This window comes from Rattus norvegicus, chromosome 3, assembly GCF_036323735.1.
Source record: "Rattus norvegicus strain BN/NHsdMcwi chromosome 3, GRCr8, whole genome shotgun sequence".
Lineage (NCBI taxonomy): Eukaryota > Metazoa > Chordata > Mammalia > Rodentia > Muridae > Rattus > Rattus norvegicus.
Window position 1 is genome coordinate 134,515,852 of NC_086021.1, and position 27,949 is coordinate 134,543,800.

Genomic DNA, 27,949 nt, shown 5'->3' on the forward strand with positions numbered 1-27,949 from the left:
TACATTTAATTGTGCTGTTATAAAGTTTCTACTTACAGATAACAGTTCTCTTATTTTGTTTGATGTTTCTTTAAACCTCTGTAAATCCATACTATCTCTGTGTCCTTAACAAGAGAAAAGGAAAAAAAAAGGTTGCAATGAAAACCTTTTCTTCCCTATTAAATGAAGCACAATTTTAGAAACAAATGTTTTATGTTGATCTTTCAAGTAATTTTCAGGCTCTGCAAATTTTCTTTTTTTTTTTTAACACTCATACTGAAAATAGCCACCAGGAAGATATCCAACAGCAAACAACAAAGATCTCCTGTTGAGAACCCCACAAATGATGTATGTAAACCTTGGAATTTAAAGGATTTTTACTCTTAATGGTGAACTATAAATAGATTGAGCTGGTGTACACTGCAATCTCAGCACCTGTAAGGTGGAGGCGGGACCAAACCAGCCTAAAGGAACTTGGAAAACGTTCAATTCTCCAGATAAGCTAAGGATAAACCTAAGTGTTTTAGGTACCCAGAGAGCATGCCAGGCTGGCCTAAATATGGATATACTACCCAGCCTTATTAACATGTCCTCCGGCTAATCGTTATAGTATCCACAACATGGTAAATGTGTAGGGTGGGAAAGCTAGAAAAACAGCTAAAGACAGGAGAAGGCAAAAGGTCACAGACAGCTTTTAGAACAGTATGAATACAAGTCCAGAAGAGCAGGCTATTCTAGAAACTCTATAGTCAAATACTTTAATATTCTTATCTACCAGGAAACAATTAGTTACAACACTAAAATCACAGAACGTAGCTAGTCCTGTGACACTTTCTCTCTTCAGTTTTTACTCTTCTTTATGTGGCATAAGGCCTGCATTTAAATATGCTAAGGTTTATATTACTATTTAATCCAAGACAGCCTGCTCATTATGATAGACCATGCTTATGATAATGCCCTGACTGGGGAAGCTGAGGCAGGAGAATTCTAAGTTCAAGGACAACTTGGGCTATGTAGCAAGACCCTGTCTCCAAAAACCAACCAAACAACAACAACAACAACAACAACAACAACAACAACATCAACAACAACAACAACAACAACAAACCACAACAAAACAAAAAAATCCAAATAATCACCCTAAGCATAAAAATCAGTGAGGTTCCAACGCGTCTTCCTACCCTAACCAAGCTTTCCAGGGACTTGTCCAACCACCCTTCATACATTCTCCTTACACTCACAATTTATTTATTTCATTATAGTCTAGGTCTTCATAGTTCCCTGGCCAAATAATTTTCACGTTATTAATTTAGGATTACTGTCAAAAGAGCATATTTTGCCATTACTTAAGTGATCACAGTTATAAGACTTTCTTTTGCACCAATCTTCTCTGCTCTGATGGTGGCATAACTGCTGTGGAGTAAACTGCTTTCTAATTGGATCTGAGGCCTGCTGTACAAAGGATCAATGCCTGAATTGTAAATCCATGTCTGAGAAGGTCACAGGACACAAGGTAGATCTTATCACTATTACTTTGGTAACTGATGATGTATCAAACTACCTTCTAGGTGACGGTTTATACTGACAGACCTGGGCTGTTCTCAACTATGGTAAGAGAAATGCATTATGCAGCAAGAAGAAGGCAGTGCACAGACACAGAATTGCATAAGATACTGAGGATAAGTGACTGGGAGTGCAAACTCTTATATAAAAAGTGCGTCCTCGGGGCTGGTTCTGTAGTGTACAAGATTCTGATAAAAGTAGAAGAGGGAGTTGGAGATGTCTCAGTGGTTAAGAGTACTTGCTGGGGGGCTGGAGAGATGGCTCAGCGGTTAAGAGCACCCGACTGCTCTTCCAGAGGTCATGAGTTCAATTCCCAGCAACCACATGGTGGCTCACAACCATCTGTAATGGGATCCGATGCCCTCTTCTGGTGTGCCTGAAGACAGCGACAGTGTACTCACATAGATAAAATAAATAAAATCTTTAAAAAAAAAAAAAAAAAAAGAGTACTTGCTGGAAAAGGATCCGGGTTCAGTTCCCAGCACCCACATCGTGGCTTACAACTACTCATCCAAATCTCGACTTTCAGGGGACTTGATACCTTCATAGGTAGCAGACACACTCATGGTGCACAGAGATAAATGCAGGCAAAAACTCATACGCATAAAGAAAAATATTTAAAAAAGAATCATGCTTTCATCTTTACATCCATAATTGAGTAGACATATATACAGACATATATTTGATTGGTAGGGTAATAAAATTAGGCAAGTTTATAGTTATTCATATGATCATAATGCATCACTGTTAGTGAATGAGTATGCTGTCTCTGTAAGTCCTAACATAATTACTTGTAGTTCACCTTTCACTTTCAATACTGTCCTGTTGACACATTGGCCCTATTTATAATGGTGTCAGCTTTTAACCTCCCTTATAGCCCCTACTTTCAGCCAGATCCCTCCAATAATTGACAAACTGAATTGAAGACATATTTAAATTCAAAAGACAGAGTCCAAATACTTTTACTATAATGAATGGCACCGAGCAGGTACCATAACAATATACTTATCATCCCAATTCAACTGATTGTTTAATATTTCTGATCCTGTCATATACTATATTTTTACAAGTTAGCCAATTACTTTTCTAAGGTGGTATTTCTGACATGAAAAGCAGTAAGAGTTTGCCAAACTTACCCACAAATGCTCCAAATTCTATGTTATCCCCTTCTGCAGCTTTATAGAAAATGGGTTCTGGATCTTTGGTTGTGGATTCCAAGTGGCTTTTGCAACTTGGCTGGGATGGGGTACTCACAGAAAATTTGGTTGGTGGGGAGGACATATGGGGTGAACTATTAGGTGAACTGCCTAATTTTTGATTTTTATTAAATATTTTTAACATTTCTACCCCATGTCGTCTTTGTCGTAATTCTGGGGGAGAAACAGCACTTGGGAATAAGGCACCACAGGAGGAGCCAGCCTCTGGAATGTTGAATTCTTTTCTCTGGGGTATCACAGGCAAATCCTGTCCAAACAGGTTATACTGGGGGTCTTTTTCATCTTTCATAAAAATATTACAAAGAAAAGGATTATTACTTTCCCGATCACCTTGAGGAAGAGAGGAACTCAGTGTATTTACAACACTAGGCTTCTTCCACATAGGCCTTACAGGAACATCATCAATAAGATTCTGAGCCAAGTGTTTGGAAATACTCAATTCTCGTGTAATCTCATTGTGCACTTTGCTAGCTTCTGAAGCTTTCTGGGCTGTAAGTGTTTTTAATGTATCTACTGTTAGGGCTGAAAGATCTTGCAGGTGACCAATTTGAGAATCTAAAGACTGTAACGATCTTTTTATGTAGTTGACACGATCTCCAACTTCTTTAATCTGAATGCTCATCTGCTCCACTCTGTAGGGGGATAAAAAGGGCATTTTACAGTTGTTAAAATTAATGTAGATGGGACAAAGAGACTGGTTCAGTGGAGAGCAGAGTTTGAGCTCAGGAATCCACATAGGTGCATAAGGAAAGAACATCTCTGCAAGGTTGTGTACTAAGGTCTACACTTATGCCAAAGCAGACCAGTCCCCCCTACCCCCCCCACATCATCCATACACAGGTGCAATAAGTTTTTGAAAATAAAATAGATTTTTTTGTAGTCTAAATGGATGATAGTGGAGCAAGAGAAATTTTACTGTTTAAACAATACACTGCCAAAATAAAATATGGTTATGAATTTGTACAAATCACACCTTGTATTTCAGAAGGGTACAGTGCTAATGCTACCATAATTAAAACATGAAGGGTTTTGTTTTGGAGACAGGGTTTCTCTGGCTGTCCTGGAACTTGCTTTCTAGACCAGGAAGGCCTCATTTATGGAATTCAAGAGCTCTGTCTAGCTGTCTCTGAACGATGGGATTAGAGGTGTGCACCTGGCTTAAAACACAAAGTTTAAAAGCAAATTATGTTTCATAAGCTATTTGAGTCTATTCACAAAATCTATATATATCTACAAAGGACTACCATTAGTGTCATACACGAACACCATATGCTTTTAATATGAAGCAAAAACAATGTAAGGAATGAAAGCTTTAAAATAGTAATGACAGCTTTATTTTCTCTTCTTAAATAATTAAGAGCACCAACTCTTCTCTCCTTTGCAACTACAGTCAAAATACAAGAGTGCTAATTCTAAGTACCAGACTTTCAGAGGTGTATTTCCCTAATTAAGTGTGAAGCCCGAACTTGATCCACAGCACCACTAAGAATAAAGTAATGGGTTAGACAGTGGCTGAGTTGTTTAAGAGCTCTATCTACTGGGTAGGAAAACTGACCTGTTTTCTCAATGTATAAACATGAAACTTTTTTACTTGTTAAAATAAACTGAAGAGTAAAAAAGTATCAACCAACAGGGTTCATTCTGACATATTATTAAAGAGCATACAAACCTTTCAAAAGTGACACGGATTCTCTCTTCACTTCCAGAATTGAATTTGTCATCTTTCTCATCAAAATACATCTCAACACACTGTTCTTCAAAGTCATGAAGTTTCTTTTGATCTTCTTCTGTTAAGAAAAGTTCTAAGGAGAAGCCCAGAAAGAAATTACAACACAAATCATAAAGGCTACCTCCACCAGATTTTCAGACTTCAGTGTTGTCTTTTATTTATCTATTTGGACAGGGCCCCTCTACACAGCTTATCTATCATCCATCCATCCATCCATCCATCCATCCATCCATCCATCCATCCATCCATCCACCTACCCACCCACCCACCCACCTACCCATCCATCTAATAGAAAGTGACTTTCTCCAAAGCCTGGCTGTCCTGGAGCTCACTATGTAGATCGAACTGGCCTGGAACTCATGGACACCCTTTTGCTTCTGCCTCCCAATCCTGGGACTAAAGGTTAGCACCACCATGCCCACCAAATTTTATATTTTTCTTTAATTCCCCTTTTCTTACTATACCCTTTTCTATTTTTCTCAGCTCTCTTGTCACATATCAGAGAAAGAAAACCATGAAAAATTTAAGCACAACTGACATGGTGATTTACCCAAGTAGTATAAGGATGCACTAAATTTGTTTTTTGTTTAAAAAAAAAAAAAAACCCAGAATGTTAAGAATGCCTTGTACAACAGATAAAATGATATAGCTTATACCATTTAAACAACAGAAACAACAAAACCCATTAAATACCATTTCCCCAAAACAATAACCTTTAAATACCATTCCCCAAAAGATGATAAATCTAAATTTATCTAATATTGTATTGCTTTGCTTTTGTTTGAATGAATAACAGTTTATTCTGGGGCCAAATATGGATTACCATGGCCCAGAAACAGAGATTTTAGATTTTAGATTACCCCAAATTCCATGTTCAAACATAAAAGCAGTTTCATGAAGATTTTACAGTACCAAAACCTTGAAAGTCATAAATCAAGGCATTTATAAACAACATCTCCATTATAAGGCCAGGATATGACGTAATGGCACTTAAACTTTTTGACTGGTAGAAAATTAGGGTGTTAAAAGTCAACACATTTTAAAACGTTTTATCTGTAGACAGGATGTTAAGTCTGACACAGGGTGGGAAGTGGAGAGTGGCTCCAACAACAGCTTTAGCAGGTTAAATAGTCAAGTTAATCTACTTGACTATTCTTTTTTTTTTTTTTAAAAAACAGAGGAATACTGAGAGTTCGCAAACTTTATTTTATTTTATTTTATTTTATTTTATTTTTTTCAGAGCTGGGGACCGAACCCAGGGCCTTGAGCTTGCTAGGCAAGCGCTCTACCACTGAGCTAAATCCCCAACCCCTCTACTTGACTATTCTTAGTCAAGATAAATAACCCAGAGCATTCCACACTGCACAGTCACTGACATTTTAATCACTCAAGTCAGCCTTTGCAGGCACGGCTCTTTCCTGGAATTCTCATTCATAGTAACCCTGTGGTTGATACATCACATTTTGTGCATGTAGGAAGGGGTCATATGTTACTATCAAATATTATAGTATAAATCCCCACAAACTAGGATGGGCTATTCATAGTATCTGATTTAGTTAAGAGGACCATCATACTTAAAATAATGAAGAGCCCCGCTCGGGGGAATAAAGTACAAGTAGCAGATAAAGGAAGCAAGTGTGCTAATCAACCACACGTCTGGACATGTCTCAGCAAACTCTTTAAACAACTGATACATTTTCTTTCCCTATCTAGTTATTTGTGCTCTGTGAAACACTGATGTTTAAAGCACTTGTAATAATCTACTAATTTTTAATCCTAGTCTTCCTCTGGCCAGTTTGATTTCATAGCTATCCTTTATGTGCTTGATCTAATTATGAAAAAGACTGGTTTTCAACATCCAAGGTAGAGTTCTTATTCACGGACACTCCACTTGTACCTAAAAACTGTTTTATAGTTAGGCAAATGTGAACTTTTCACAGTAATTAAAAAAAAAGACCAATATTTAGCCTTCAGTATAACATTGAGAATCAAGAAAAGAGATTTTCCATATTTTACTTACTTGGCCCATCAGAAGTCTTATCTTTCTTTCTTCTTTTACAGATACAGCAAAACAGTGAAACTATATGGCTGAGAATGATAAGTGGAGGAGGCAGGACTGGTTTTTCATGATAAGCCATAATGAAATGATATCGCTGATACTTCCATACAATATTGGAAATTGCCTTCACTTGTAAATATACATTACTAGAATAATAAAAAAACCAAACAATTATATTCTGCACCTTAAATACTAAAGATTTTACTTTATTTAATTCTGTACTACATGTGCAAGGATACATCATTTAAAAAAAAAAGTAATTACAAATATATGTAACCAAAAGGCTGATCCTGTTTTGGACCTTAATAAAAGATGTCAGAAAACTGAGTAGGAAAAAGAACAACTATAAGCTTTTAAAACAAATTATGTAAATGGGTAAAACAAAAGAAAATCTTGCTAAATGCCATGCCATATGCATGTAATTCCAAAACCTGGAAGGCTAAAATGCAGGAGGATCAAGAATTCAATCTCAACAGGAATGGTGTCAAATGCCTTTAATCCTAGCACTTGGGAGATAGAAGCAGACATATCTGTGAGAGTTTGAGGCTAGCTTGGTTTCCACAGCTAGTTCCAGGAAAGCCAAGGCTATGTAGAGAGACACATATATCCTTACAGAGATGTTGGTGGTTAAGAATACTTGCTATTCAAGCATGAGAGCCTGATTTTAATGGTTAGCATACATGTATAAGTCAAGTATGGCTGCACGTGTAACATAACCCAGTGTTGTGGGGCAGAGAAAGTGCATCCTCAGAACTCACTAGACAGTCAACCTAGATGAAACGGCAAGCTTCAAGTTCAGTGAGAGACCCTGCCTCAAGACAATAAAGCCAAAAGCTACAGAGGAAATTACCTCTCACCCTGTTTCTCTACATGTATGCATGGACACACACACACACACACACACACGCCCCAAACATACTATCACCACCACTCCAAATTTTAAGTTTACTCTGAACTACATAAAGTCACCCTAACTTATCAAGTGAGTAAAGATAAGAAATTTAATACCTGGCTTCAGCAAGAAGTAAGGGACAGAGCCTTACTTTGATTTAAAGCTAGACAGCCCTAGAAGTACATATCTTCAACAGTTCTGATCATTTAGAGAGGAAATAAAACATTTTGTAACAAAATATTATAATGTAATTGAGCAGTTTAATATATTGGCTTGAAATATGGTCTACATTGTGGAGAATGACACAGTCATTCAAAGCTGATAAATGAAGCTGGACAGTGGCGGCACATGCCTTTAATCCCAAAGCTCAACAGGTAAAGGCAGGAGGATCTCAGTGATTTTGAGGCCAGTCTGGTTGACAGGGCTACGCAGAGAAAAAAGGAAAACTAGGTAAAACTGTAAGATTATTTTGAGAACTACAATTTCTATATACACAAAAATGATACATGAATGTCACATAAAAACCAAGTAAAATTACACGAGTTCTTTGTTTTTCTGTAATTCCCTAGCAACCTAGGAAAATTTGCTGGTAAGGATGTAAGATTTAAAAAGCATCTTTCTTCCTTACGAGTGACATGTACAGGTGTGTGTACAGAACTCTCTTCTCCATGTAGGCCTGGGAATGACTCAAGTCATCTCAATTGTCTGTCAATAGGCATCTTTACCAACTCATCTCGCCAGCCTTGTTTGCTTGTTTCCCAAAAGATTATTTTTTAAACAAACTAGCTGAGGCACAGTAAGATAGGCAGACCACATAGGCTCACTGCTAGGCTGCTTAGCCAGACTGATAACAGCCAGGTTCAGAGAGAGCCTTTCTTTAGAAATAGGCTGGAGGGCTGGACAGATGTTAACAGCTCTGGGTGCTTTTTAACGGAGGTGATTCGCACCCACATGGGAGCTCAAGCCAGTACTGCTGCTTTGTGGGGTCTGATACTCTTTTCTGACCGACCATCCTGGATATACACCAATGTAAAATAAACATGCAAGCAGGCAAAAAACACCCAAACACATAAAATAAAAAATAATTTTAAAATAAAGAAAAGGTAAAGAATGATCAACAAAGACAGCTAACATTTACCTCCTACCTTCATTTAACATACACAATGACATGCACATGTATGAGGACATATTTTTTTTTCATTTTTTTTTTTTTTGGTTCTTTTTTTCGGAGCTGGGGACTGAACCCAGGGCCGTGCGCTTCCTAGGCAAGCGCTCTACCACTGAGCTAAATCCCCAGCCCCTTTTTTTTCATTTTTTAAAAATTATTATTATTATTATTATCATTATTATTATTATTATTATTATTTTTACTTATTCACTTTACATCATGCTCACTGGCTCTCTCCCAATCACACTCTTAGACAATCTCACACCCTCTCCCCTTCTTCTCTGAGTTGGTAGGGTCTCCCCTGGGTATCCCCCCTCCACCTTGGCACATCAAGTCTCTGTGAGGCTAGGCGCATCCTCTCCCACTGAGGCCAGATAAATCAGCCAGCTAGAACATATGCCACTGACAGGCAACAGCTTTCCGGACAGTTGCCACTCCAGTTGTTAGGGACCCATGTGAAGCCAAACAGCATATCTGCTACATATGGAGCACATACTTATACACATTTCTTATGTTGAAAATAATAAACCCCAACATTTAAAATTCCTTTGGTTTGAAAAATGTGTGTCTTATTTGTAATTTATTTAAAGACAATACTTTAAGACTACATTAAAATTGAGAATTTAAAAGCAAGAAAATGAATATTTACTCAAAATGATCAATGTATCAAATATATTAAGTAAACAAAATTCTTACTTGAAAAATGCAATAAGAAGATTAACCATAATGATATACTGTACAAAGAGGTAGACTGCTTGAAGAAATGGAGTCAACCAAGTTCCAGGACCACAGATTGTCGGGAGAGCGGAATCATTTGCACACACTTTGGGGAGAGAGAAAAGAATTTTAAATATAGGAGTTCAGTATACAAGGTTCTTTGTCTTACAGAAAATTTTGAGCACATGCAAATCTGCTTAAGAATTTAAAAGGAAAGGATCTTTGACAGGTGGCTAGCCTTTAGAGCTCTGCCTTGTGAAGCCTCCGACAGACACTTAGAGCTATGGGGCTTTCTGTCGTGCACCATCACTGCACTGAACTCAAGCACCAGTATTATAACTTATATCATTGGTAGGAAGGGTTAGACTGAGAATAACGGTAGATAAAATCACTGGATACAGCGAAAATGTAACATTTATGTAAGAAAAATATCTGAACCTAAGAAGTACATGACAGATCATAGTAAACCTATGTTACAAACCTCTTTAGATGAGGACTAAAATGCATTTTAAATAGAAAATTACTAGATTTAGTGACTTCAGAGACAGACAAATGGTTACAAGTAAGAAACTGAACCTATTTTCACACACGTTAGGTAGCTTAGAACCATGCATGTAACTCCAGCTTCTGGAGGATCCCATGCTTCTTTCTGGCTTCCGCAGGCACTTTAGGTGCACAAACCCACACAAAGACATACGAAGACACAGGACTAAAAATAAACATGTATTTCGTCACATGAAGTGACTAAATTTGAATTCCTTTGCATTCATTACTCACGCCTGAAACATTTTTGAAGCTAGAACATAGCTAAACATAAGCAAGGAAGGAAGAGTTTAACATCCATCACAGTTACAAGGAGTAATACAAGATTCATTAGAGTAGGAAAGAGACGAAAATGATCATGAATTAGAGATAATTCTTATATACACTTACAGTTACTATTTAGTCATTTTAAAATGTGCACATTAACCAAGTTATCATCATAATCACCATCACAACCATCATTCCTTGAAGTGGCTTTGTAACCAAATTAAACTTTTAGTTATATGAATTACTAAATATCTTCATTGTCTAAGATAATTAAAACAGACTTCTAATGTATATGGTTGAACAATTTTCAAAACACCTCTTTTTGATCTTTTTTTGGGAGGGGGGCTATTAACGCATAGTGGGGAAATTTAGGTTGCAAGTTTGACTGGAAACTATGCAGTATTTTAAGAGGCAATCCTGACTTTATAAAATAACCAAAAGATGATTTTGTAAACACAAATCCTTACCATCAATTTCATACGCATAAACTTCACCAAAAATCATCCAGTATGGATGAAAAACTATATCTTTAGCAAGAGACCAAGACGGTTCTTCATGTGGATAAAGTATTGCTTTTCTGGGAACACCAAAACTAAGTAATACAAGAGCCATTATCACTACAATGTAGAACATATTGGCCACCTGTTTAAAAAAAAAGAAACCTGTTAAGATATAAGAGAACTTAATTGCTACAACAAATTTCATCCTAAAGAGTGTTTCTAATGTTTTAGTAGGTAAGTAGAATAACTGAGTTCTCATTTATTGCTAATAATACCATTCAGGAAAATGCTATCATTGCATAAGTCTTATGAAGGAGATTGTCTCTGTAATAAACTATATTGATTAGTTCAAATTACAGCCTATCCTTGCTAAATATAAGACAAATCCACAACTATACTTACAAGGGCAAATTTGGAGACTTAATTCCAATAAATGCCAATTCTTATAGCTTGTGTATTAGCAATGGAAATGCAGACTTTCCTCTACCTGGCCTCATTTATCTATACTTTGCTCACTTCATTAGAAGCTGGACTAGAGATATGTACCACCATGCAAAGGCCTTTGTGAGTACACCACATGTAAGAGTTCAAGAATATGTGATATAAAGCTTAAAAGGAAAGAATGGAATGTAATCTTTGGAAGAAGCAAGATAAAAGCTACCAGGATTCTTATTTGGTACAGCTCCATGTGAATTTATAATTATCTCAAAACTAAAAAAGGGGGGGAGGTATGAAAAAGAGAAAGAGAAGGAGAAAAAGATGGGGCTCAAAAGAAGATTAAAGGAAGGGAAAGAAGATAAGGAAACAAGTCTAGTGTCAGTAAGAGCCCTGTCTGCAGAAATAAGATGAAGGGTGACAAAAAATATCCAACATGACTTCTGTCCACTACATGTGTGCATGTGCACCCTCACACATATGAATTCACCACAAACATACATTACAGAAGCACATATACTGATAAAATATCCTTAAGGAATTACAGATACAGAGTATGAGGCAAATAAATATGAACTAACAGAAATTTTGGGGCTAGGTAAAGCTATATGAAAACATGTATTTTATGATTTTTTAAGAAACAATTCATGCATATTAGTAGACATTTCAACTTACCATTTTTCCAATCATCATTACATAAGGTCCTGCCTGTTGATTTACAGCTAGAAAATCTAGCAAGCGCACATACCAAAATATTATATTAAGACAGTAAATTAATCTTCCAGCAACAAAAACATGATTATCATATGCATTAATATAGTTCCATTTTGCTCCAAATCTTAGTCCAAATCCAACAAAGAAAGAAATTATGGCAATTGTGTCACTGACATTGAAGTAGTCACTAAACCACACTTTGATCTTCTGGCTGATTTTCCCAGCTTCAGACATAAAGACCTAAAGGTTTAAGAAGAAAAAAAAAAGGTTGAATTAAATCCTTTCTATTAAATCATATATAGAACCTGATTATAACTTCACAGAAAAATTTTACTTATATTTTAATGTTTCAAAGAATTTGAGATTTCATTTGATAAGAAAACAGTACAATAACAGAGTCTTTATGGGCAGATATGGTGGCAAATACCTTTAAATCCAGCACTCAAGAGACAGAGACAGGCAGAACTGGCAGCCAGAGCTATATTTATTGAGAGCCTGTCACAAAATGAACAAGCAAACCAAACACACACACAGACTTTTTTTTAAAAATTAGATATATTTCTTTATTTACATTTCAAATGTTATTCCCTGTCCCGGTTTCCTGCCCATAAGCCCCCATTCCCTCCCCCTTCCCCCTAAGTGTGTTCCCCCCATTCACCCTCCTTACTGCCCCCCCCCCAATATTCCCGTGCACTGGGGGTTCAACCTTGGCAGGACCAAGGGTTTCCCCTTCCACTGGTGCCCAAACAAGGCTATTCTCTGCTACATATGCAACTGGAGCCCTGGGTCAGTCCATGTATAGTCTTTGGGTAGTGACTTAGACCCTGGAAGCTCTGGTTGGTTGGCATGGTAAGCACAACCTTCTTCTTTTTTTTTTTTCCATCTTTATTAACTTGGGTGTTTCTTATTTACATTTCGATTGTTATTCTCTTTCCCAGTTTCTGGGCCAACATCTCCCTAACCCCTACCGCTCCCCTTCTCTAGGAGTGTTCCCCTCCCCATCCTTCTCCCATTACCGCCCTCCCCCCAACAATCATGTTCACTGGGGGTTCAGTCTTGGCAGGACCAAGGGTTTCCCCTTCCACTAGTGCTCTTATTAGGCTATTCATTGCTACTTAGGAGGTTGGAGCCCAGGGTCAGTCCATGTATAGTCTTTAGGTATGGTCTTTGGGTAACACACAGACTTCTTATAAATGAATGATTTGCTCAGCAAGGTGATATAATTAGAAAGCTATGGTGATATATGTGAAATGCTTTTGAAATGTTTTATTTCAAGTTAAAGCAATATCTGAAAACACTGGCAGTAGATTCCAAAGATGCCTCATTTGTCCAAAGTTATATGATTTAAATATTTGTATATATCTAACTTATTAAAAATATCTACTATCCCTGAGTAACTTTTTAAAAATTTTGAGAAATATATTTACAGCTATAAAATGTTTCCCAATGTTTCCTACTTTTGCTTTTCTCTCAAGCAATTTCCCTCTCCACTAAACACAGATACAATTAATACCATTCTCATAAATACATGCAAAAGCTTTTATGAATACACTTCAAGAGGACCCCAGTTTGACTGCCAGCACCTGGGTGGCAGATCATAACTCATCTAGGAGATCTGAGCCCTCTTCTGGCTTCTGTGGGCAACAGTCACACACGATACACAGACATACGCATAGTTAAAACACTCATGCACATAAAGTTAATAAATAGTTTGTTTTTACTTCGGAAACAGGGTTTCATATAGCCCAGGCAAGCCTGATATCTTCACTGTATAGCAGATGATCCTAAACTGCCTTCCAACACTGGAGTTATAGATGTGTACTACCATACATTGGCTTAAGGATTTAAGAAAAAGGAAAAATTTTCCCCTCAAAATTAGGGTGTTATACAATTGAAAAACATCTATCTTTCATTTTCTTGACTACCTACATACATATTTAGTATTTCTGAAGACAGACTAATTACTAATAGTACTCAAAGTAAACATTAATAACCATTCTCGGTTTTGTCTTATTTTGTTTTCTTGAGACAGTTTAACCTCAGCTGTCCTGGAACTTGCTCTGGAGACTAGGCTGGTCTTGCACTCAGAGATTCACCTGCCTCTGCCTCCCAAGTGCTAGGATTAAAGGTGTGCATCACCATGCCCAGCTTAAACAAAAATATTTAAAAAAATAAAACATGGTTTTCAGAATAGCAAAAACAAACATGTTCCATACTTCTCATGTATCACCAACTGAAATAACAGTAACATACCCACACCCACAACAAAATTAAAATAATCCTGCATACATACATAACTTACTGGTAAGATAAACTATAGACATACCTCACGAATTTTTTCAATAGCATAGGTAAAAATATAAGCGATAACAATCCACTCTTGAACTGAAGGTAACTGTTCCATTTGTACAAGAACTACAAATGTATAAAGCATCAGAAATCCTAAGTATGCCAACTAATTAAAAAAACAGAAACAAAAGTTACACGAATAAAATCAACTACAAAATAAAACATATTGTGGACATTTAATGTACACACAAAATCTAGTTTGAGCTATGACAGGCTAGTTAAAATGCAAATGTAAGCAACCTTCATTATATGCATTAATGGGACAGATTAGGTACCAGATAACAGGTTTGCATTATCTGTATCTAGCACTGAAAAATGTAGTAATCAATCCACAACAGTTAAGTGTGAGTGTGAGTGAGAAGGCAACAACTGAAGGAACAAACTCTCAGATACTCATCCCTAACATAAACCACTGGTCAACTTTGGCAATTGTCTAATACTGATAAAAATGAACAAGTAACATTACTTTGTTTTCCTGAGAAAGGGAATAAAGATTGATTCTGCCACCATATGCAAACATCATAAATTTCTACTCCCAGAACTTGTAGGGTAGAGATAGGAATATCGAGAGCTCAAGATGGCTCAGTGGTTAAGACTACTGACTGCTCTTCCGGAGGTCCTGAGTTCAATTCCCAGCCATGTGGCTCACAGCCATCTGTAATGGGATCAATACCCTTTTCTGGTGTGTCTGAAGAGAGCAATAGTGTACTCATATACCTAAAATAAATAAATGTTAAAAAAAAAAAAAAGAATTCAAGACCAGCATAGCTTACGTAGTAAGTTCAAGATCAGTCTGGCTACATGAAACTTTTTTTTTAAATAACCAAAACCATGTCACATGAAGCCCATGTTTTAAAGGAGGGTCTAATTTTCAGTGATTTTTCAGATGTTTCTCCCTAGAGGATGCCTCAAACAAGACAGCCAACTAGATTTTTTAAAGAACCAACAATGAATAAAAACATTTCAACATATGGATACATTCTTTTATGGACTTATGTTTTTGTCAATCCTACAGAAAAAGAGAAAGGCTAATGTAGGAAAGCAATGGAGCAAGTAACTAAAGAAATGGCTGGATTGCAGTGATCTAGATTACTCTCTGCCTTCTATTTTAAAGCAGCAGACTTATTTCTAAAGTCTTTTTTTTTTTTTTTTTTTTGGGTTCTTTTTTTCGGAGCTGGGGACCGAACCCAGGGCCTTGCGCTTCCTAGGTAAGCGCTCTACCACTGAGCTAAATCCCCAGCCCCTTCTAAAGTCTTTAGTGTGCTATCTGCACAACCTTAAAACACAAATCACAAAGTGTACGGGTTTGAGCTGAGCTTTCAGAATCATTTCTGTTTTATTATGATGTGTATATATGGTACTTGTGGAGGGTGTGTGTTACACTGTATACATGTAGAGGCCAGAGAACAACTCTGTGGATTTGGGTCTGTTCTACCTTTACAGCCATGTTGCTGGCTCTCAGCATTACTTTAGATTTTCCCCACTTCCATCAAGTACTGGGGGAGGAATGAAGGGCGTCCTCACACATGATAAGCATGTAGCTCTACTACTGGGCTATATTCACAACTTTATTTAGGTTTTTGGACACAGGGTGTCTCTGTGTAGCCCTGTCTGTAGCTCTCTCCAAGTCTCTGGCCTGGAACTCAGAGACCCATCTGACTACCTTCCAAGCTGGGGTCAAAGATGTGTATCAAAACTCAATTTTATTCTATACTGCTCACAAGCTTATTTTTAATAGACAATTTAAATTTGTTGCCTTTTAGTTGTTTGTGGTTTTGGATTGTTTGTATTTTCAGGAACAAGGGCTCTCTAACATGTAGTTTTTTGTTTTTTGTTTTTTTTTTTGTTTAAAGATTTATTTATTTATTTTATGTACAGCATTCTGCCTGCATATGTGACTGCAGGCCAGAAGAGGGCACCAGATCTCATTACAGATGGTTGAGCCACCATGTGGTTGCTGGGAATTGAACGCATGACCTCTGGAAGAGCAGTCAGCGCTCTTAACCACTGAGCCATCTCTCCAGCCCTCTAACATGTAGTTCTAGCTATCCTTGAACTCCCAGAGGTCTCAACTGTCTCTGCCTCTGCCTCCTGAGTCATGTGCTACCACACCTGGCTTATATTTGTACCTTTTAGAAAGGCATATATTATATCAATACATTTTAGTTTCTAATCAGAACTAAAATTTGGTTATTCTATACATTGGCAGCTCAGATGAAAGTACGCCAAAATTAATACTCTTTTAACAAGCAATGTGTTTTTAGTAATCCAAATTAAATGAAAATATGAATTCCAGACTAAAAGTTTTCTATGCAACTTTTAAAAATAAACACTATGCTCTTTCCCAGAACTAAATAACAGTTAAAACAACCCCACCAAACCAAACCATGAAAAACAATTTAAAAACATACTGTGTTAAACCAGAACTTTACAATTGGCGCGTGATAAAAGGCATAAAATTTTCGTGTGATTGGAAGCTTTTTTGATTTAATATGTATCTCCATTTCATTCTTTCCTTCACTGCTGTCCAAAATCTTTACTTCTTTAAATACTTCCTAAAATTAAAAATATGTGTTTAGTTTTTATTTAGCACATAACAAATTTACATATGCTCTGAAGTCTTTCGTCTTACCATGGGTATCTCTTCTGTTATGTTGTGAAAATTGTTTTCACTATCCTCCATGGTCATTTGATGAGCATCTTGAGATTGTGGGATATGGGACATTTCAGCCTTGGTTTTATACTCTAGCATTAATATGGCAGGTGGAACTAAAATGCTTAATATAACCTAAAATTTTTAGAAACATAAAAATTTTTGCATTTTAAAATCAATGACCTTTATAAATCAATAGAAATCATAGAAAATAAAACAGTAAGTTATGCATTAGGCATCTTGTGAATGCTACTCATTTTACCCTATAACTGAAGGAAAAACATTTATTTTTTCTTTACATACTGTATTATCTGAGTATTATGATAGTGACAGCATGAATTTAATAATCAGTACAGACTTGTCCTTTGAATAAAATCTGTTATTTTAACAATTTGTTAAAAAATATGTTTAATTTAGACAAACTCAAGCATTACAAAGGTGCTGTAAGGACTTGCTATTTTACCCAAATTTTTAACCTAAAACCCTGCATACATTGAAATACTAGGCACAAAGATATATTTACTCAGTACTAACTAAACGTAATACGGTAAATTAGATAATATGTCTGGAATTTTAGAAATTAGAAATCCTTTTAAAAACCAGTAACTCGGGGCTGGGGATTTAGCTCAGTGGTAGAGCGCTTACCTAGGAAGCACAAGGCCCTGGGTTCGGTCCCCAGCTCCGAAAAAAAGAACCAAAAAAAAAAAAAAAAAAAAAAAACCAAACCAGTAACTCTACAGGGCTACTTGGAGAATAAATGTCAACATTCCCTATTTACTGCCTTCATACTTTTAGATCAGAAGAACGATAATCATACACAAATTACAAAATATTCAATAGTTAAGAAGAGGTGCAGAAAAGTATACATTATCCTACTTGGAATGAAATGTCAATCACCTATTTCCTCGTCTTCTAATTTCTTTCCACTACCCTTTCAAATCATTTTACTACATATGTGTGCGCTAATTTGCTTATTCTTTGTATCTCATTACATACTTCAATTATTTGTAAGGTATACCTTATACCAGGAATTTTTTCTCATATTCAGCCGTCCCATCCACATATCAGACAACAGCATCTGTGTACAAGTGTGAGCTACAAAAGGCCTAAGCCTTGAAGAAACTGCTAACTTGAGGCAGGTTGAATTACTCCAGTTTTTCAGTTCATAAGTGAGTAATTTCATAGCCATTGTTTCATCTTGTCTGAAGGACTGTTCCAGTAATTCAACGGCGAGTTGACCAAAATCACTACATAAAGAAACATAAAGACAAACAACAAGAAAACCCCCTAGAGTATACACTGATAAAGAAACTGAAGAGTGGTTTTGTTTTCTGCTGAGAATCAAGCATCTTTAACAGCATGTTAGACAGAAACGCTACTATCTTCCCCAAACAAAAGAATAAATAATTTTAATTAAGAATCAGAGGAGGAGAGATGGCTTAGTAGTTAAGAGCAGTAGCTGCTTTTCCAAATCGCCTGGGTATGATCCCAGCATCCACATAATGCCTCACAATTGCCAGTACCTCTGCCCCAGGATATGACACCTTCTGGCCTCTTTGGGTGTCAGGCACCCAAGAGGTACAAAGATATACATGGGAACAAAATACCCATACACATGTTACAAATTAAATTATTCTATAACTTTGCTGTTTCCTTAAATATTTACTTTTAAATTTTTATGGTTATGAGTGTGCCTGAATGTGTATGTGTGCATTACAAGTGTACAGAACCCACAAAGGTCAAAAGAAAGCATCAGATCTTCTGGAAGTGGAGGCAGAGGGAGTCCTGGGTTGTTGTGTGGGTGCTTTTGCAAGAGCAGTAAGTGCTCTTATACCCTGAACCATCTCTTCAGTCCAATTTTATTGTTTTTAATATTTTCACACACATTTATGGATCTGTGAAGCACTAGAATTATGGTAACTCTAACAGGTATTTGTATGTACGTGGAAACCACAAAATACTAAAATACATCACACCAAGTATAAATGTTACAAGGTGAATCCAGAGTACTTTCTCCTGGTCTTATAAATAAAATCATGTTTTTACAGGAAAACAAAGTTAACAATGATACAATATTCTGTTCAAAGTATCTCTACACCATTTATTCCTGAAAATTTATTTAAAAAATTTATTTTTATTTTATGTGCATTGGTATTTTGCCTGAGTATATGTCTGCATGAGGTTGTCAGTAGCACTGGAACTGAAATTTACAGATAGTTGTGAGCTGCCATGTGGGTGCTGGGAATTGAACCTAGGTCCTCTGGAAGAATTGTCAGTGCTCTAGCATCTCTCTAGCCATTTTACATTGTATTTCAAACATGGAAACAAGAACAATGTATCTAGGGGCTAACTTACTCATGACAAATAAACTGTAAATTCTCATTAAGCAGATATTGAATCCCTATCAGAGCTGTTCTAAGCAACACCCATTAATCTCTTCCAAATTTGTCTTACTTAGAGCTAAGAGAAAGGAAGAGCTAAATACCTATTATAAAACTTCCAAAAAATACCTTTCCAGATTACTATGAACGCTGTATCTCCCTAAGTAAATTATAAACTTGTGAACTATTTTACTCCTTAGTATTTGTGATTCCATCCTTCAGAATGTCCTCCCAGCTAAAATTCAGTTCATTTCTTAAAAACAAGCCTCAAAACACTCTTGCATTCCAAACACAATTCTTAACAGAACTGCTGCATTACTGCATTTAACTTCTCCCATTTCTTTATTATTTTCTGAAACGTTTAATATATGAAACAGCAAAACCGTTTCTTTCCAATTTTTAAAATTACCTAATGCAACTAAAAAATATGTCTTAGTTACACCGATAAACTGTATACCCCCACTGACCCTTACACACATCCCTCTTAAGAACATTACACTATAACATGCAGGCAAACACTTATATATGCTAAAATGTCACTTACTTGGAATACTGTTTCAGTTCCTCTGAAGTATCATCTACCAGGTCACTCTGTTTTGCCTCATAAGCCATTGAACGATAGATTTTACAGGCAACTAATGCTTTAGCCATTGATTCCTCACCATGCTGCCATAAAAAGCGGGCCATGACTTGCCTCTTCATAAGGCAAGCCCAGATCAATAATTCATTAAGAGGATAAGGAAAGCGCTTGGTTTCTGGATCATCTATATCTACAATTTCATCTTTGGTTCGTTTCTTCTTCCCTTCTTCCATAGATGCATCCATCTTCAAAGGAAACAAATACTATAAGACTCACAGTAAGGCCATATGAGGGCTGGGGACATTAAATGTGGGATATAGGCTGCAAAGAGGCTTGCTTCTCACCTCCAGCATCTTAAACCAGTAAAGACAGTAATGACAGGTCTTATATCAACCAACATAATTAAACTTTAATAAAAATATCCTCTATTCTACTTCATAATGTAGGATAAACAAATTTTAAAAACATTACCTTTTATTGTAATTTATCATTCATTTTATAAAATGCCTTTTCAACAAAAATGTTAAAGTATATATAATCATAATATCTGAACTAGTAGTATCTTATAAAATGCAAATTTAAAGTTTAGATAATACTTTTGTTCTTTATACAGAATAAAACTAGTCAAAAAATTTTTGGAATCTGGTTATTATCACGGCAAAACCGGACAACCTTAATAGAATCATTAATTTATAATGATTATCTTTCTTTATGAAAATTGAAGCTTTAAAGATATAAAAAATATCCCAAACCAAAGGATAATTTTCAAGCCAGGTGTGGTGGCAGAAACTTTTATTTTATTTTATTTTTGTTTTGTTTTGTTTTGTTTTTTGGGGGGTGGGATAGGCAGATATTTTGAGTTCCTGGCTAGCCTGTTCTATAGTTTCAGGACAGCCAGGGCTTCACGGAGAAACTCTGTTTCATAAAACAAATAAAAACAAACAAACAAATGATAGTTCTCACTAAATCAAAGTTTTTACATAGTAATACTAATTAATAAAAACAAAACTTTAGAAAGGATAATATTTTCATTTTTAATAAGCAGAATAAACCTGTTTTCTTTAAAGAATAAACAAACCTACCTTTGGTCTGTAGGGTTGGGCTGTTTTAATGAAATGATTGTGTCTCATTTTTTCCTTTTTATCAGCTCTATTGCCAAAAGTTTCATGACTCTTTCGCAACTGAGGGGTGCTGCTGGAAGCATTTCGACCTGACCTCTGAGAATGAGAGTTTATTATTTTTTTAAAAAATTAAAACATGCTGAAATATTATTTAAAAAATTCCAGGGTAATTCGTAAATATTTGCAAATATTTGCCAATGTATAAAAATAACATAGGATTTTGACTACCATCTTTTTTCCTTTTCTTTTGAAGTATTGTCTTACTATGTAGCCCAGGCTGGCTTTGAACTTGCTTCTGCAGCCAAAAGCCAATGATTATATATGTATCATTATGAGTCCACTCATCTAGTTTCTAGCTGTAGTTTTTCTTTCTATCTGTGATGGATCTCTCTCTTTCTATGTTGCCAAGCCTCTCTCAAGTGACTGACCTGGCTGAGCCATCTGAGAAATTGGAATTACATGTACCTATATGCTACAATCCAAAATAAATCAGAGGGTGTGTGTGTGTGTGTGTGTGTGTGTGTGTGTGTGTGTATGTGTGTGTGTGTGTGACAGAGAGACAGTTTATGTAGCCCTGGTGTGTGTGTGTGTGTGTGTGTGAGAGAGAGAGAGAGAGAGAGAGAGAGACAGACAGACAGACAGACAGACAGACAGTGACAGTTTATGTAGGCTGGCCTGGTGTGTGTGTGTGTGTGTGTGTGTGTGTGTGTGTGTGTGTGTGTGTGTGTGTGTGTGTGTGTGTGTGTGAGACAGTTTATGTAGCCCTGGCTGGCCTAGAAGTCTTGTGGACTAGGCTAGCATTGAACTCAGAGATCTTCCTGCCTCTACTTCCTAAACCCTGGGATTAAAGGTGTGCACTGCGGGGCTGGGGATTTAGCTCAGTGGTAGAGCGCTTACCTAGGAAGCGCAAGGCCCTGGGTTCGGTCCCCAGCTCCGAAAAAAAGAACCAAAAAAAAAAAAGGTGTGCACTGCCACACCCAGATAAAATCTCACATTTAAAGACAATATCACTGTCACTATCCTTTTTTTTTCTGTTGGTTTTTTGAGATAGGGTCTCTCCACATAGTCTTGGCTGCCCTGGAACTCACTCTGAAGACCAGTTTGGCTTTAAAAAGAGATCCACCTGCCTCTGCTTCCCAAGTGCTGGAATTAAAGGTGTGTGCCACTACTGCCCGATAACTGCCACAGTTCTAATGCAACTAACATTCGGTCCTTTTTATGATCCCGGGCATCGAACTTAAAGACTGACTAATACAAACTAGGGAACCATTCTACCTTGGAACTACTTCTATTCTCTTAATTTTATTTTGGTTTTGAGACAGGGTTTTACCAGCAGTTCTGGCTAACCTGTAACTCATTATGTAAACCCGGCTAGCCTCAAACTCAGTCATTCTCCTGCACTGCTTGCCTCTCAAATGCTGAGATTATAAGCATGAACCATCAAACTGAGCTCTTGTAAATCTTAACATTTAACCACCAAAATTATACATACCCGGTTATTTCCACCAAGACTATTATATATTAAGCGAAAACGTTTTCGTGTGTATGTGCATCTGTAGGTTCCTCCCATGAGATATTCAATCACAAGTCCTATATCAATTAGAGTGATCTTGTACCCTGGAGGAAGATTACCCTGGAAACAAAATATTAAATAGACAGAATAATGTTACTATTACTTTGCCATGCCTAGGAATAGAAATATCTGCCAAATTAGGAAATACTTATTTGCTATAAAAAGTATTGCCAAGAGTTATCTTTACAAAAGAAATAAATGACTGTTTCTCTTTCCTTATATGAGTTAAGACTCGTGAGGAGGTGACATTTTTGAGGTCTTAGGTATTGGTTGAGTAAGTCCAACATAATACAGAGAGACAGCTTATTATTATATCTTCCAAGATTTCACACACAGAGGCTATAAACTATTAGAGATAAATTATCTCACAAACTTCATTTTCTACAAAAATGTATGTTTCCAGACTAGCCCAGAAATATTCACAAATGCTTTTTAAACAGACATTTTCTCTCTTAGCTATACTGCATTCCACACACATTTTTATACACTTGTTCAGGACTTAACTATCATTTGCAATTTTATTATTCTAGAACAGTAAATTAACTTACAAATGAACTTTTAGAATATAAGCTATTTATGAAATTATAAAATGTATACACTTCAGAATTTTAAAATTTTTATTAGATATTAAAGACAATCTACAAGATGAATGTTATTTATTAATAACTAATTCTGCCTTCATATCAATATCAATCCCCTGCTTTTTAAATGTTTAAATTTGTAACTTTCAACTCTCTAATATATAAACTACCAACTTCTTAAAAGTTTGTTTGTCAAAACAAAAAAACTAAGTGGGCTGGAGGAATGGCCCAGTGTAAGAGCACTGGCTGCTCCTCCAGAGAACTTGGGTTCAGTTCCCAGCACCCTCATGGCAGCTCACAACCGTCTGTAACTGTAATTCTAGTTCCAGGAGATCTGACAGTCTCACACAGACAAGATGATAAGGACATAAAATAAAAGTATGAGAATGTTAAAAAAAAAAAAAAAAGTTTGTTTGTTCTTTTCTTTTCCTTTTTTTTTTTTTTGAGCTGGGGACCGAACCCAGGGTCTTGCACTTGCTAGGCAAGCACTCTACCACTGAGCTAAATCCCCAACCCCTTGTTTGTTCTATATTACAAAAACAACAACAAAAAAAAAACAAAAGCCACAAAAATGGAAATTGTATTAAGCTTGGTTTATTACCATGTGGCGGTGGCAAACCCCTTGAATTCTAGAAATCATGAGGCAAAAAAGCAGGCATATTTCTGTGATTTCAAGGCCATCCAGGTCTACATATTGAGATCCAGGACAGCCAGGTCTATATAAAGAGACACTGTCTTAAAGGAGGGGGAAGGAGGGGGGTGTAGGGGTGGGCATATTAATAGTATACTCACGGTAGAACATGAAAGTGTTTACAAAATGAATTTTTGAAAGTACTTTAAGCCAGGCAGAGTAGCATATGCCTTTAACTCCAGCGTTCAAGAGGCAGAAGCAGGTAGAGCTCTATGATTTCCAGGACAGCCAGAGCTGTCTCAAATCAAAATATAACAAAAAAAGTATTTTGGCTTTAGAAATCTTCAAATATTTGAACTACTGCCTGGTGTGGTGGTGCTTGGGACTTGGGAATCAGGCAGAGAGATCTCACAAACAAAAAGAAAAAAAGTTGTATTTCCCACCAGTAATTTAAAAGACACTAAAATCAATTAAGAAATGGTTAAAATGACTAAATCACAGTACAGCAAGAGGAGAAAAGAGGTGTCATTCTGCATCTATCTGTTCAGATACTGCAGAGTCCACTGTGACTAATGCTAAGGAAGGGCAGCACATTTCAGCCTTTCTTCAGGGATGGAGACCAATACTTAGTACATCACTCACTCACTCACTCACTCACTCACTCACTCACTCACTCACTCACCTTTACAGTTAGACAACTGTCTAGGAAGATATTTCTGATAAGATAAAGAAGACATATTCAATCACTGATCTTCCTTTTCTGGACCAATGAATATCATAAAATGTATCATGTTCTATTTGATATGACTAGAAGCTTAGAAAATTGGTATTAATTTCATAGCTTTTTTTAATCATAAACTTGTTTCACACGTATGTGTGTCTGTGGACCACATGTGCCTGGTATCTAGAAACCAGCAGAGGGCACAAGACCCTGAGAAACTAGAGTAACAGACTGTTTTGAGCTCCCATGTGGGTGCTAGGAATAGAATCTGGGTCCTTACTTTCAGTTGAGCCAAAGCTCTTATGACAAAGATAGTTTTTATGTTACTTTGTACAAAGAGCTGTTGTTTCTACTGCCATTTTAAAAATGCTCTGGAAGCAAAAAAAAAAAAAGGAAGAAGTACAAAAAAACCCTAAAAGCTAAGGTTTCACTATAACAAAGATAGTCTCTTACCTGTTTGACATCCCGAATGAGGTGGAACAACATTGGATTAGTCGGACCCTGTTTCTTTAGGGAAAAATACGAGGAACCTATTAGATTTAGACTAAAACAAACAATCTCCCTTCTTGTTAATCTCTTGTGCAAATTCTAAATACTTCTTTGCTAATACAATCAATTTTCGCTTTTATCGGTTTATATTTGATTTATATTTCAGAGATAAAACTCCATGTTTATCCAAGTGAGTAATCCTTTTAATTTTTACATGAGTTAACAAGAGACAGGAGACATATAAGGATCAGGGTAATTATAGTAGATAGTATTAACAGATAAACCAAAATAAGAATATAATCCTGGGGCTGGAGAGATGGCTCAGCGGTTAAGAGCACTGACTGCTCTTCCAGAGGTCCTGAGTTCAATTCCCAGCAACCACATGGTGGCTTACAACCATCTGGGATCCAGTGGGATCTGATGCCCTCTTCTGGTGTGTCTGAAGACAGCTACAGTGTGCTCACATACATGAAATAAATAAAATCTTTAAAAAAAAAAAAAAGAATATAATCCTATTTAAAAGAAAATTTTAACACACAGGGAAATTGTTCTTAACTAGTCTAGTAGGTTTCTTGGAATCAGTAGAGCATGTGAGCTGCTTTAAGCACAAAATAAAATTTCAATAAATGAAGGCTAGATAGAAAAGGGCAGGCCAGCATAATCAAGTAATCAACATTCTAAAAATCTTGTGTTTAAAAAATAGAAAAGAGGGGTTGGGGATTTAGCTCAGCGGTAGAGCGCTTGCCTAGCAAGCGCAAGGCCCTGGGTTCGGTCCCCAGCTCCGAAAAAAAGAAAAAAAAAAAAAAGAAAATAGAAAATATATGAGAACACACAGTATCTGAGGTTGAGGTACCGAATAAAACAACGGGAGGAAAACAGGAAGGGCATAAATGTGACTACTATCCATCCAGCATAGTGAAAACAGCACTTTAATCCTAACAGTGCCTTTAATCCCAGCACGCTAGAGGCAGAAGCAGCCCACTTTTGAGTTCCAGGACAGTCTGATCTACACTGACAGTTGTAGGCAAGCCATGTCTATATAGTGAGACCCTGTCTCAGAATTTTAAAACAATCAAAGTCTCTATTTCAATTAAGCAATATAGTACAGATACAAAAGGTTTCTAATCCACAGAAAGACACAGTTAAATATGTTATTAAAAATGAATTTGATCGGGGTTGGGGATTTAGCTCAGTGATAGAGCGCTTGCCTAGCAAGCGCAAGGCCCTGGGTTCGGTCCCCAGCTCCAGGGGGGGAAAAATGAATTTGATCAAGGAAAGAGATTAAAAGATATAGGTAAGAAAATTAAAATGATTAACAGTGACAGTAAAGTTAATTAGAAATGACCAAGTAGCACTACAAAGACACCAAGAATAAAAATGCAGTAGAAATTGATGAATTAGTATGCAGTGTTTTAGAAATTATAATCCATGGCTTTGTTTAGTATTCTTCACAGCAGAGCTTAATTAAATTTACAGTGGCTCCACAGAAAACCATGAAGTATTTACCCTCCTTAGTAGTACTAACATGAAATATGAAATAAAAATACTAAGTTTTCACAAGAAAAATGAAACAGCACACCAAAAAAACAAAAAAACAAAAAAAAAACAAAAAAAACAAAACAGAAGGTCAACAATAATGAACGTAAGGAAAAAGAAAAGAAAAATATAGTATATGCTTTCCAATAAACAAGAGTCAAAAAAATCCAAAATAACACATCCTGTAAGTAAGAAGTTGATCTATTCTTTTAAAAAGTATAAAGGTGGGTTGGGGATTTAGCTCAGTGGTAGAGCGCTTGCCTAGGAAGCACAAGGCCCTGGGTTCGGTCCCCAGCTCCGAAAAAAAAGAACCAAAAAAAAAAAAAAAAGTATAAAGGTAAAGCAAAGATGGGTTATTAAGTCAACCTCACTTTTACTGTGTGACTATGTTAATAGAGGAGGGCCTCTAGAACAGCAACAGTATAGTGGATTCAGGCTGTCACATAGTAACAATTATCAGAATGGAGCATCTCTCCCCCGTAGCAGCTAAGAAACTTTATCAAGAGGCATATGCACTTCAGGTAAAATGGCATTTAGAAGACAGTAAAACGGTGAACAAAGAAATTTCAGACTTACAGTGTTATAAAGTTCTTCCAGTCTAGGAATGGTAAGGAATTTATGCATGCTTACTCCATTTTCAATAAGAAGTTTTACAAATGAAACTCTATCCATTACAAGAGCATCAAGCATAGCTTGTTCCAAGGATCCAACCTAGAGTATCAAATTAATAGATTTCACATCCTCCAACTATTGATCACTTAAATACAAGTCCTTATGAGTTATACCTATATATTCTCAAATAATTTGGGAATAGAATTAGAACGATGCAAACAGTGACCTAAATAATTAGATTCACTGCACTCCCTAAATAATATCACACAAATGTTCTATTTGTAAGACAACAAAGGTTATACGGGGGTGGGAGAAAGAAGCTACAAAAAGTCCACCATCAATTAAACTGAGAAACAGGGCCAGGATGGTTCAGGGAGTAGATGTCCCTGCTTGCTACCTCCACCTCTAGTGCTGCAATTACAGAAGCGTGTCGACACTCCCAGTTTATGTCATGCTGGGTATGGAACCCAAGGTTCCCCACAAACTAGACCAACTACTACATCCCAGCTATACGTTCATTACTTCACCATTAGATGTTTGTAGCAAAAAATTATTTTGGAAATCATTATTTTAAATATTCTGATTCTGTTCCCAGAGGTTTGCCATACAACTACACAATTTCTCTATAGTATCTTATATCACTATCTTCAAATCATTATTAATTTTCCTTACCTAGAGGAGGGTATGGACTCTAATGTATATTTATTTACCTAGTAACCACACATATTAGCTACAGATGATGAAATTAAGACAGAAGCATGCTTTAAAAAATTCTTTTTTTTTTTTCAGTACTCTGACAAGGAAAATAGTTTGATGTTATACTAAAAAAAAAAAAGAAAGAAAGAAACAAAAAAGAATGAAGTTTTTCTACAAATAGCCTATAATTTATCACGGACAGTATTCCTATTTTATATATGATTATTTTCTTTCTCTCACCAC

The 27,949-nt window shown here is 36.3% G+C and overlaps 1 protein-coding gene across 3 annotated transcripts in view; it reads right to left on the reverse strand.

Moving 5' to 3' along the window:
* The window catches only part of Trpm7 (transient receptor potential cation channel, subfamily M, member 7), an 88,497-nt gene that overhangs the window by 16,235 nt on the left and 44,313 nt on the right, over window positions 1-27,949 (reverse strand). For all 3 annotated transcript variants that reach the window (XR_010064692.1, NM_053705.2, XM_039105837.2), the window contains 16 exons: window positions 26,975-27,109; window positions 24,827-24,880; window positions 22,360-22,500; window positions 20,829-20,963; window positions 19,711-19,991; window positions 17,804-18,032; window positions 16,765-16,920; window positions 16,544-16,687; window positions 14,110-14,238; window positions 11,745-12,023; window positions 10,602-10,776; window positions 9,304-9,430; window positions 6,509-6,693; window positions 4,429-4,561; window positions 2,679-3,391; window positions 37-104 (listed from right to left, as the gene is read on the reverse strand). Coding sequence is in view for 2 of the 3 variants with exons in the window: in NM_053705.2 (NP_446157.2) it covers window positions 37-104; window positions 2,679-3,391; window positions 4,429-4,561; window positions 6,509-6,693; window positions 9,304-9,430; window positions 10,602-10,776; window positions 11,745-12,023; window positions 14,110-14,238; window positions 16,544-16,687; window positions 16,765-16,920; window positions 17,804-18,032; window positions 19,711-19,991; window positions 20,829-20,963; window positions 22,360-22,500; window positions 24,827-24,880; window positions 26,975-27,109 (3,084 nt within the window). In the remaining variant the exon portion in view is untranslated. The remainder of the gene's footprint in view (window positions 1-36; window positions 105-2,678; window positions 3,392-4,428; window positions 4,562-6,508; window positions 6,694-9,303; window positions 9,431-10,601; window positions 10,777-11,744; window positions 12,024-14,109; window positions 14,239-16,543; window positions 16,688-16,764; window positions 16,921-17,803; window positions 18,033-19,710; window positions 19,992-20,828; window positions 20,964-22,359; window positions 22,501-24,826; window positions 24,881-26,974; window positions 27,110-27,949) is intronic.